Genomic DNA, 12,193 nt, shown 5'->3' with positions numbered 1-12,193 from the left:
TCGTGCGAAAAATCGTGTGTTCATATGGAAGAGACGAAAAGAGGAAGTGGTAATTTTACGTCACAAGGTACACGAAGTTGTTTATAACAGAAAAGATTCGGAGTTAGCAGAGGCTTAAAGTACAATCGGTATCTGTATTATAAAGTATGCAGCATTCAAAGGGTTGTGTTTGTGTCTCAAATGCAGAAGAAAAAAAGTGCAGCGGTTTTCTCCTACCCTAAAGTAGTGCGCATACGTTTAATTTTAATTTCTCACATAGCTGTCTTTCACAGAGTAAGTTTTTGGAATGATAGAGGTGAAAGCAAGTGAGCCGAGAAACATGTTTATTACAGTAAGTTGAATATTATTTAGAACGCTGAAACACTTTCACATATTTGTAAGAATGACCCCTTTACAAACCAAGAGTAGGAAGTATCACTGCTTAATTAATTCCGTTACTTGGCTTGTAGACTAGGAAATATCACGTGTTTAATTAACTTTGTTACTGTGTCTGTGTACCAGGAAATATGACGTGTTTAATAAACTCCGTCACCAGGTCTGTGTACTAAGAAATATCACGTGTTTAATTAATTCCGTTACTAGGTCTGTAGACCAGGAAATATCACTTGCTCCATTAAATCTGTTACTCGGTCTGTAGACTAGGAAATATCACGTATTTAATTAACTTCGTCATTAGGTGTGTAGACCAAGAAATATCTCGTGTTTAATTAACTCCGTTATAAGGTCCGAGTACAAGAAAATAGCACGTATTTAAATAACTCTATACGGTGTCTGTATACTAGGAAATAACACGTGTTTAATTAACTCCGTTTCTAGGTCTGTAGAATTGGAAATATCACGTGTTTTATTAATTCCGTTACCAGGTCTGTAGACAAGGAAATATCACGTGTTTAATTAATTCCGTTACCAGGTCTGTAGTCCAAGAAATATCAGTTGTTTAATTAATTCCGTTACTAAATCGTTAGGCTAGGATATATCACGTGTTTAACTTCATCACTAGGTCTATAGACTAGGAAATATCATGTGTTTAGTTAATTCCGTTACCAGGTCTGTAGACTAGGAAACATCTAGTATTTAAATAATTCAGTTACAAGGACTGTAGACTTCGATATATCACGTGTTTAATTAATTCCTTTACTAGGTCTGTAGAGAAGGAAATATCACGTGTTTAAATAATTCCGTAACTAGGTCTGTGTACTTGGAAATATCACGTGTTTAATTAATTCCGTTACTAGGTCTGTGTACTAGGAAATATCACGTGTTTAATTAATTCCGTTACTAGGTCTGCAGACAAAGAAATATCAAGTGTTTATTTAATTCCGTCAATAGTTCTGTAGACCAGCACATTTCACGTATTTAATAAATTCCGCGACAAAGTCTGTAGACCAGAAAATATCATGCATTCAATTACTTCCGTTGCTGGGTCTGTGTACTAGGAAATATCCTGTGTTTAGTTAATTCCGTTACCAGGTCTGTAGACTAGGAAACATCTAGTATTTAAATAATTCAGTTACAAGGACTGTAGACTTCGATATATCACGTGTTTAATTAATTCCTTTACTAGGTCTGTAGAGAAGGAAATATCACGTGTTTAAATAATTCCGTTACTAGGTCTGCAGACAAAGAAATATCAAGTGTTTATTTAATTCCGTCAATAGTTCTGTAGACCAGCACATTTCACGTATTTAATAAATTCCGCGACAAAGTCTGTAGACCAGGAAATATCATGCATTCAATTACTTCCGTTGCTGGGTCTGTGTACTAGGAAATATCGCGTGTTTAATTAATTCCGTTACTAGGTCTGCAGACAAAGAAATATCAAGTGTTTAATTAATTCCGTTACTAGGTCTGTAGACTACAAATATTACCTGTTTAATTGATTCCGTTACTAGGTGTGTAGAGTAGGAAATATTACGTGGTTTATAAACTCTGTTATTAGGTCTATAGACTTGGGAATATCTCATGTTTAATTAACTTTGTTACTCGGAGTGTAGACTAGGAAATATCACGTGTTTAATTAATTCCCTCGCTAGGTCTTCAGACTTATTAATATCACGTGTTTAATTAATTTTGTTACTCGGACTGTAGACTAGGAAATATCACGTTTTCAAATAATTCCGTTACTAGGTCTATAGGCTTAGAAATATCACGTGTTCAATTAATTCCGTTACTAGGTCTGTCGAATAGAAAATATCCCGTGTTTATTTAATTCTGTTACCAGGTCTATAGACTAGGAAATATTTAGTGTTTAATTAATTCCATTACAAGGACTGAAGACTTCGATATATGACGTGTTTAATTAATTCCGGGACAAGGTCTGTAGACCAAGAAATATCACGTGTTTAATTAATTCCGTTACTAGGTCTGTGTACTAGGAAATATCACGTATTTAATAATTCCGTTACTAGGTCTGCAGACTAGGAAATATCACGTGTTTAATTAATTCCGTTACTATGTCTGTGTGCTAGGAAATATCAAGTGTTTAATAACTCCGTTACTAGGTCTGTGTAGTAGAAAATATCACGTGTTTAAGTAATTCCGTTAATAGGTCTGCAGACTAGAAAATATCTCGTGATAAATTAATTCCGTTACTAGGTCTGTAGACTAGGAAATATCACGTGTTTAATTAATTCCGTTATGAGGTATGCAGACTAGAAAATATCACCTGTTTAACTAGTTCCGTTACTAGGTGTGTAGACTAGGAAATATCACGTGTTTAATTAATTCCATTTCTAGGTCTGTAGACCAGGAAATATCACGTGTTTAAATCATTCCGTTCTAGGTCTGTAGACTAGGAAATATCTAGTGTTTAATTAATTCCGTTACAAGACTGTAGACTTCGATATATCACGGTTTAATTAATTCTTCTACTAGGTCTGTAGACTAAGAAAGTTCACGTGTTTAATTAATTCCTTTACTACATCTGTAAACTTGGAAATATCACGTGTTTAATCAATTCCATAACCAGGTCTGCGTACTAAAAGTATAACGTATTTTATAATTCAGTTACTAGGTATGTAGACTAGGAAATATCACGTATTCAATAAATTCCGTTAGTTGGTCTGGAGACTAGAAAATATCACGTGTTAAATTAATTCCTTTACTAGGTCTATAGGCTAAGAAATATCACGTGCTTTTATAATTCCGTTACTAGGTATGTAGACTAGGAAATATCATGTGTTCAATAAATTCCGTTAGTTGGTCTGGAGACTAGAAAATATCACGTGTTTAACTAATTCCGTTACTAGGTGTGTAGACTAAGAAATATCACGTGCTTTTATAATTCCGTTACTCGGTCTTCGTAGTAAAAAATATTACGTGTTTAATAAACTCTGCTACTGGGTCAGTGTACTAGGAAATATCACGGGTTTAATTAATTCCGTTGCTTGGTCTGTAGACTAGAAAGTATCACCTGTTTAATTAATTGCGTTACTAGGTCTGTAAATTGGAAAATATCAAGTGTTTAATTAATCCCGTTAATTAACTCCGTTACTTGGTCTGTGTAGCAGAAAATATCATGTGTTTAAGTAATTCCTTTATTAGGTCTGTGTACTGGGAAATATTTCGTGGTTAATTAATTCCGTTACTAAGTCTGTAAATTAGGAAATATCACGTGTTTAATTAATTCCATTACTAGGTTTGTAAATTAAATAATATCACTTGTTTAATTAATTCCGTTTCTAGGTCTGTAAATTAGGAAATATCACTTGTTTAATGAACTCTGTACTGGGTCTGTGTACTAGGAAATATTACGTGGTTAATTCACGCCATTACTAGGTCTGTGTACCAGAAAATATCACGTGTTTAATAAACTCTGCTACTGGGTCAGTGTACCAGGAAATATCACGTGTTTAATTAAGTCTGTACTGCGTCTGTATACTAGAAAATATCACGTGTTTAATTAACTCAGTTACTAGTTCTGTGTTGTAGAAACTTTCACATGTTTAATTATTTCCGTTACTCGGTCTGTAGACTAGGAAATATCACGTGTTTAAGTAATTCCGTCACTAGGTCTGAGTACAAGTAAGTATAACGTGTTAAATTAATTCCGTTACAAGGTCTGTAGACCAGGAAATATGACGTTTTCGTTAATTTCGTTACTGGATCTGCAGACTAGGAAGTTTCACGTGTTTAATTAATTCCGTCACTAGGTCTGTAGACCAGGAAATATAACGTGTTTAATTAACTCCGTTACTAGGTCTGTAAATAAGAAATATCACGCGTTTAAGTAATTCCGTTAGTAGGTCTGTAGACCAGGAAATATCACGTGTTAGTAAATTCCGTTAATAGGTGTGTAGACTATGAAATATTACGTGTTTAATTACTTACTTTACTGGTTGTGTAAATTGGACAATATCACGTGTTTAATTAACTATGTTACTAGATCTGAAGACTTGGAAATATGACGCGTTTAATTAACTTTATTACTGTGTCTGTGTACTAGGAAATATCACATGTTTAATTAACTCCGTTACAAGGCCTGTGTAGTAGAAGATATCACGTGTTTAAGTAATTTCGTTACTAGGTTTGTGTACTGGGAAATATTTCGTGGTTAAATAATTCCGTTGGTAGGTTTATAAATTATGAACTATCACGTGATTAATTAATTCCGTTAGTAGGTTTGTAATCCAGGAAATATCATGTGTTTAATTAATTCCGTTACTTGGTCTGTAGACTAGGAAATATCACGTGTTTAATTGATTCCGTTACTAGGTCTGTGTACTGGGAAATATCACGTTTTTAATTAATTCCGTTACTAGGTGTGTTGTCTAGGAAATATTACGTGGTTAATTCACGCCATTACTAGGTCTGTGTACCAGAAAAAATCACGTGTTTAATAAACTCTGCTACTGGGTCAGTGTAAAGGAAATATCACGTGTTAATTAAGTCTGTACTGTGTCTGTAACGAGGAAATATCACAAGTTTAATTAACTCCGATACTAGGTCTGTAGACTAGGATATATCACGTGTTTAATTAATTTCGTTACTAGGTGTGTAGGCTGGGAAATATCACGCGTTTAATTAAATCTCTTACAAGGTCTGTAAACTCGAAAATATCACGTGTTTAATTAATTCTGTCATTAGGTCTGTAGACTAGGAAATATCACGTGTTTTATTAACTCCGTTTCTATGTTTGTGTACTACGAAATATCACGTGATTAATTAACTTTGTTGCTGGGTCTGTAAGTAAGTAAGTGTAATTCAATTTTGAACTTCGTTTGTAATGCAGGCGTACAGTAATGAACGACAGAGTACAAGTGTTGAAATTTGTAGAAATACCTTATTAAAGGATGATATAAAGTAATATATTATTATTCCGTGTGCTGGACACTGCATTATTTTCACCAGATTACTTTGAAAGAAGAACTCTGCGACAATAGGTTGTATGTTTGGTGAGGGAGGATGAATCTATTAACACATTTAATGTAATTATATGAAATAAGGACGATTTTAAAAGTGTTTTTGAATTTTATTCATAGAGCTATATTATATGTAATTCATGTAACCTAACGTGCACTCTAATTACTACATAATTCTCAGTTTCTACCTTTTCTTATCCAGTAGAACTTGTTTAAAGCGGAACCGCATGCGACCGAGTAAAATTTCCAGCTTGAGCAGGTTTTCTGGATTAGACAGTTAACATGTATTTCCTTAATTATATATAACTTTTCAGCTGAAAGTTATACTTGTTTGACTCAACGGAAGTAAGACGTTTGTGAATAAATTTATTATAATAGAATAAAAACAAAACTAGACATTCAAAGTATACATAAGTACACAAAATCTTAAATTTCTTTAAAGATAGTGTCGAATTTCAACAGTTTAGTTTTCTAATGGACTTTCTCATGCGGTTAAAAGAGAATACCAATTTTACGGTCTTTTAATGAAGTTTATTTCTCCCCTTCATTTTTGAATACAATTTGATAGAATTAATATAACTTAACTCTGGCGATGAAGTAGGAATTTCTGTTTCATCACTACCTTTTCCATATTATTCATCTTCTGAATCTCCCACAGTGCTACCATCTTGCGAGTCTATCATAGATTTTAATCAGTTTCATCACTTTCTGTTAAAACATTCTTTTCAACGTTCACAGAATCATCTGTATCAATCTTCTCAATTAGAGTTTGGATTTCACTAGAATCGTCATAAGAAACGTCTTTTTTTAAAATGAGGGTATGTAGTAGCTTTTTGTAAAAATGAGGGTATTTAGTAGCTTTTTGTAAAAATGAGGGTATTTAGTAGCTTTCTGTAAAAATGAGGGTATTAAATGAATTTTTCCCTAAATTTTAAAATTAGGGAAGATTGGAATTTATTTTTTTCGTGAGAATTATTTAAAAAGTAGAATTTTGTATTTAAAAGACAAATATATTTAGACAAATCATGAATTTAATTAAACTGTAAAAATAATGACGGCAGAAAAAAGAACAGAATATATTTAACCAATACTTAGTGTAACAAAATATCCGATAATTTATTAATATTTAAACAAATTATTAATCAAACAATAATTTATTAATATTTGGAGAAATTATTAATTAAATGAAAAATTAATATTTAATCAAAAACATTTTTTCGCCTTACTCAGGTTCTATTCCAACTTGTTGATAGATGAGGTAGGTGAAAGATAGTCTTCGTTACGCAAGTTCTACCATGTAGAGGGCGTTTGATAAGTGAAATCTTAGGATAATGCTGCAAAAGTTTGATATTTCCAGCTTGTACAGGTTTCCGCCTTATGCAGTTTCCGGATTAGACAGGTTTTACTGTAATTGCATTGTTTTTAATGTATTATGTTTGTAAATTATAAATTTGAAAAATCTCGCTAGAGCTCCCACGAGGTTCATGGAACTTGGTTTTAAATAGTGTGAATAAATGTATTCAGCTACAGAATGTAGAAAGCTCAACCAACTCGTGGCTATTTATTCAAATAAGAGGGCTTGTAACTGTTGCCTTTTCCTCTGAGATAATACCATCTTCACGAATAATTATGACTTTCGCGGTTTTCGTTCTTCATTCGCTTTAATTTTCTTGGTGATGGAGGTGTTGACGTATCGTTAGCTAGCTCTGTTCAGAATCTAACCGGTTTTCATGGGTTGTTATGATAATTCCTTTAAGTTAAAGTATCAGTTGGAAGACGTTCGTGTAACGCTCTTCAGGAAATACGTAATCAAAACGAAGCTTTAAAACGTTATTAATCTATCCGTGACGAAAACTTATTACGTCATAAAGGTCACGGCGCTTTGATCGCTTCGAGAGCTATCACTGTCGTTTATTACTAGGCGCGTACACTGGCAAACCTTCAATATTCGAGAGTTCCACGCACATAAGTCGTGAACGTGGCTTAAAACTGCTAATACGACCACCAGTTTGTTTTGAGGACAGATTATCTCTGCACTCGAGAAATTTTACGTGCAACATCATGTATGTAATTTAAATTTAGATGGACGAGATATGTGTTGTGGAATGTTATGAAATATAAGAAAAGTGTTAGTTATGTTTGGAGTGTTATGACGTACAAAATTATAAGAAAAGTGTTAGTTATGTTTGGAGTGTTATGACGTACAAAATTATAAGAAAAGTGTCAGTTATGTTTGGAGTGTTATGAGGTACAAAATTATAAGAAAAGTGTTAGTTATGTTTGGAGTGTTATGTCATACAAAATTATAAGAAAAGTGTTAGTTATGTTTGGAGTGTTATGTCATACAAAATTATAAGAAAAGTGTTAGTTATGTTTGGAGTGTTATGACGTACAAAATTATAAGAAAAGTGTTAGTTATGTTTGGAGTGTTATGTCATACAAAATTATAAGAAAAGTGTCAGTTATGTTTGGAGTGTTATGTCATACAAAATTATAAGAAAGTGTTAGTTATGTTTGGAGTGTTATGTCATACAAAATTATAAGAAAAGTGTTAGTTATGTTTGGAGTGTTATGACGTACAAAATTATAAGAAAAGTGTTAGTTATGTTTGGAGTGTTATGTCATACAAAATTATAAGAAAAGTGTCAGTTATGTTTGGAGTGTTATGTCATACAAAATTATAAGAAAAGTGTTAGTTATGTTTGGAGTGTTATGACGTACAAAATTATAAGAAAAGTGTTAGTTATGTTTGGAGTGTTATGACGTACAAAATTATAAGAAAAGTGTTAGTTATGTTTAGAGTGTTATGTAATACAAAATTATAAGAAAAGTGTTAGTTATGTTTGGAGTGTTATGACGTACAATATTATAAGAAAAGTAATGATTTTAGAAAAGGAAGTTTGGTTAATCTATAAACTTTGTATACCATGGTTGTTTTTAATGCAGTCTTTAACAGTAGATATTTACAGTTGAAGAAATCATTCTTATAGTCTGATAGCGAATGGTAAAACAACAAAAATGTTGACATTCATTATCTACAGTTTATGTGTATTGTTTATTTTCGTGAATAAGAGACAGGAGTGTGAAATCAATCAAATTGAAACTGCTTTAAGACTAATTGCACTAACCGTTCTTAATTTTGACACAAGAGTAAAAAGAAGGCGCCTAGTGAACACCACCCCACAAGTCTTGTCAGATAAAATATTTGAGTGAAAGGGGCAGTGAGATACGAACCCAAGATACACAGTGTTCGACCCGTTGTGTCGCGCTTGTTACATTAATAAGTTAACAAGTAGAATTTAGTGTGTTAATGTTTTAGTTCAGGTATCGGTGTGTAATTGAAGGATGGTAAGCGTGCAATTCAGTATTATTAGCTAAGCCTAGTGACCTGAAATTCAAATTGTGCTACTACTATATATACATATATTCGTGATGACGAGAAACCCACTTGAAGTAACAATCTATCTCAGGATGGCTGGTTTGGGTGTTAACAGTTTTACTAATAAAGCAGAGAACAATGTTTTGACCTTCCCAGGTCAGCTTCAGGTTAACAACAACAACAAAAGAAGACCTAAGAAGGTCAAAACGTTGTTCTCTGCTTTATTAGTAAAAGTGTTAATACCCATACCAGCCATCCTGAGATACATTGATGTGTATATTATATCCAGCAAACCATTAAAGTTGTTTGTCATTTGTATCACTTTCAACTGAACGCATTATTTGTGATTTGTCTGTTGATAGTGAAATTCTTCAATCACCCCTGAAAACCATGTCTTCAAGTTCAGGAAGTAGCTGTAGCAGTTCTGATGAATCAGACTCTGAGGACAGCAATGTGAGTGGAAGGTCATCATCAGAAAAGGTCAGATTCACTTTTAACTTGTAAAAATAAATCATTATATTAACCTATCATGGTGACCTTTAGAAACTTGGTTCATTGGGTTTGTTAATAATTATCAGTTTAATCTTACACTTCTGACATTTGTCATTAATGATTGCTGTAATCTTACACTTCTGACACTTGTCATTAATGATTGCTGTAATCTTACACTTCTGACACTTATCATTAATGATAGCTGTAATCTTACACTTCTGACACTTGTCATTAATGATTGCTGTAACCTTACATTTCTGATACTTGTCATTAATGATTGCTGTAATCTTACATTTCTGACACTTGTTATTAATGATCGCTGTAATCTTACACTTCTGACACTTGTCATCATTGACTGCTGTAATCTTACACTTCTGACACTTGTCATTAATGATTGCTGTAATCTTACACTTCTGACACTTGTCATTAATGATAGCTGTAATCTTACACTTCTGACACTTGTCATTATGATTGCTGTAATCTTACACTTCTGACACTTGTCATTAATGATCGCTTTAATCTTACACATCTGACACTTGTCATTAATGAGAGCTGTAATGTTACACTTCTGACACTTGTCATTAATGATTGCTGTAATCTTACGCTTCTGATACTTGTCATTAATGATTGCTGTAATCTTACACTTCTGACACTTGTCATTAATGATTGCTGTAATCTTACACTTCTGGTACTTGTCATTAATGACTGCTGTAATCTTACACTTCTGACACTTGTCATTAAGGATTGCTGTAATCTTACACTTCTGACACTTGTCATTAATGATGGCTGTAATCTTACACTTCTGACACTTGTCATTAATGACTGCTGTAATCTTACACTTCTGACACTTGTCATTAATGATTGCTGTAATCTTACACTTCTGACACTTGTCATTAATGATCGATCACTGTAATCTTACACTTCTGCCACTTGTCATCAATGAGTGCTGTAACCTTACACTTCTGACACTTGTCATTAATGATTGCTGTAATCTTACACTTCTGACACTTGTCATTAATGACTGCTGTAATCTCACACTTCTGACACTTGTCATTAATGATCGCTGTAATCTTACACTTCTGACACTTGTCATTAATGATTGCTTTAATCTTACACTTCTGACACTTGTCATTAATGATTGCTGTAATCTTACACTTCTGACACTTGTCATTAATGATAGCTGTAATCTTACACTTCTGACACTTGTCGTTAATTATTGCTGTAATCATACACTTCTGACACTTGTCGTTAATTATTGCTGTAATCTTACACTTCTGACGCTTGTCATTAATGATTGCTGTAATCTTACATTTCTGACACTTGTCATTAATGATCGCTTTAATCTTACACATCTGACACTTGTCATTAATGATCGCTGTCATCTTACACTTCTGACACTTGTCATTAATAATTGCTGTAATCTTACACTTCTGATACTTGTCATTAATGACTGCTGTAATCTTACACTTCTGATACTTGTCATTAATGACTGCTGTAATCTTACACTTCTGACACTTGTCATTAATGATTGCTGTAATCTTACACTTCTGACACTTTTAATTAATTATTGCTGTAATCTTACACTTCTGACACTTGTCATTAATGATTGCTGTAATCTTACACTTCTGACACTTTTAATTAATTATTGCTGTAATCTTACACTTCTGACACTTGTCATTAATGATAGCTTTAATCTTACATTTCTGACACTTGTCACTAATGATCGATCGCTGTAATCTTACACTTCTGACACTTGTCACTAATGATCGATCGCTGTAATCTTACACTTCTGACACTTGTCATTAATGATTGCTGTAATCTTACACTTCTGATATTTGTCATTAATGATCGATCGCTGTAATCCTACAGTTCTGACACTTGTCATTAATGACTGCTGTAATCGTACACTTCTGACACTTGTCATTAATGATCGCTGTAATCTTACACTTCTGACACTTGTCATCATTGACTGCTGTAATCTTACACTTCTGACACTTGTCATTAATGATTGCTGTAATCTTACACTTCTGACACTTGTCATTAATGATAGCTGTAATCTTACACTTCTGACACTTGTCATTATGATTGCTGTAATCTTACACTTCTGACACTTGTCATTAATGATCGCTTTAATCTTACACATCTGACACTTGTCATTAATGAGAGCTGTAATGTTACACTTCTGACACTTGTCATTAATGATTGCTGTAATCTTACGCTTCTGATACTTGTCATTAATGACTGCTGTAATCTTACACTTCTGACACTTGTCATTAAGGATTGCTGTAATCTTACACTTCTGACACTTGTCATTAATGATGGCTGTAATCTTACACTTCTGACACTTGTCATTAATGACTGCTGTAATCTTACACTTCTGACACTTGTCATTAATGATTGCTGTAATCTTACACTTCTGACACTTGTCATTAATGATCGATCACTGTAATCTTACACTTCTGCCACTTGTCATCAATGAGTGCTGTAACCTTACACTTCTGACACTTGTCATTAATGATTGCTGTAATCTTACACTTCTGACACTTGTCATTAATGACTGCTGTAATCTCACACTTCTGACACTTGTCATTAATGATCGCTGTAATCTTACACTTCTGACACTTGTCATTAATGATTGCTTTAATCTTACACTTCTGACACTTGTCATTAATGATTGCTGTAATCTTACACTTCTGACACTTGTCATTAATGATAGCTGTAATCTTACACTTCTGACACTTGTCGTTAATTATTGCTGTAATCATACATTTCTGACACTTGTCGTTAATTATTGCTGTAATCTTACACTTCTGACGCTTGTCATTAATGATTGCTGTAATCTTACATTTCTGACACTTGTCATTAATGATCGCTTTAATCTTACACATCTGACACTTGTCATTAATGATCGCTGTCATCTTACACTTCTGACACTTGTCATTAATAATTGCTGTAATCTTAC

General features: G+C 33.2%; 1 protein-coding gene across 1 annotated transcript in view; it reads left to right on the top strand.

The window, feature by feature from the left end:
* The first annotated feature begins 7,324 nt into the window (after window positions 1-7,324).
* The window catches only part of LOC143251847 (uncharacterized), a 40,863-nt gene continuing 35,994 nt past the window's right edge, over window positions 7,325-12,193 (top strand). Inside the window, exons 1-2 of the mRNA XM_076503121.1 lie at window positions 7,325-7,423; window positions 9,102-9,219. Of these exons, the coding sequence (XP_076359236.1) occupies window positions 9,130-9,219 (90 nt within the window). The 5' untranslated portion in view covers window positions 7,325-7,423; window positions 9,102-9,129. The remainder of the gene's footprint in view (window positions 7,424-9,101; window positions 9,220-12,193) is intronic.

The sequence above is a fragment of the Tachypleus tridentatus genome, chromosome 6, assembly GCF_004210375.1.
Source record: "Tachypleus tridentatus isolate NWPU-2018 chromosome 6, ASM421037v1, whole genome shotgun sequence".
Lineage (NCBI taxonomy): Eukaryota > Metazoa > Arthropoda > Merostomata > Xiphosura > Limulidae > Tachypleus > Tachypleus tridentatus.
Note: the sequence above shows the minus strand (reverse complement) of the source record. Positions and strands in the feature narration are given on the sequence as shown.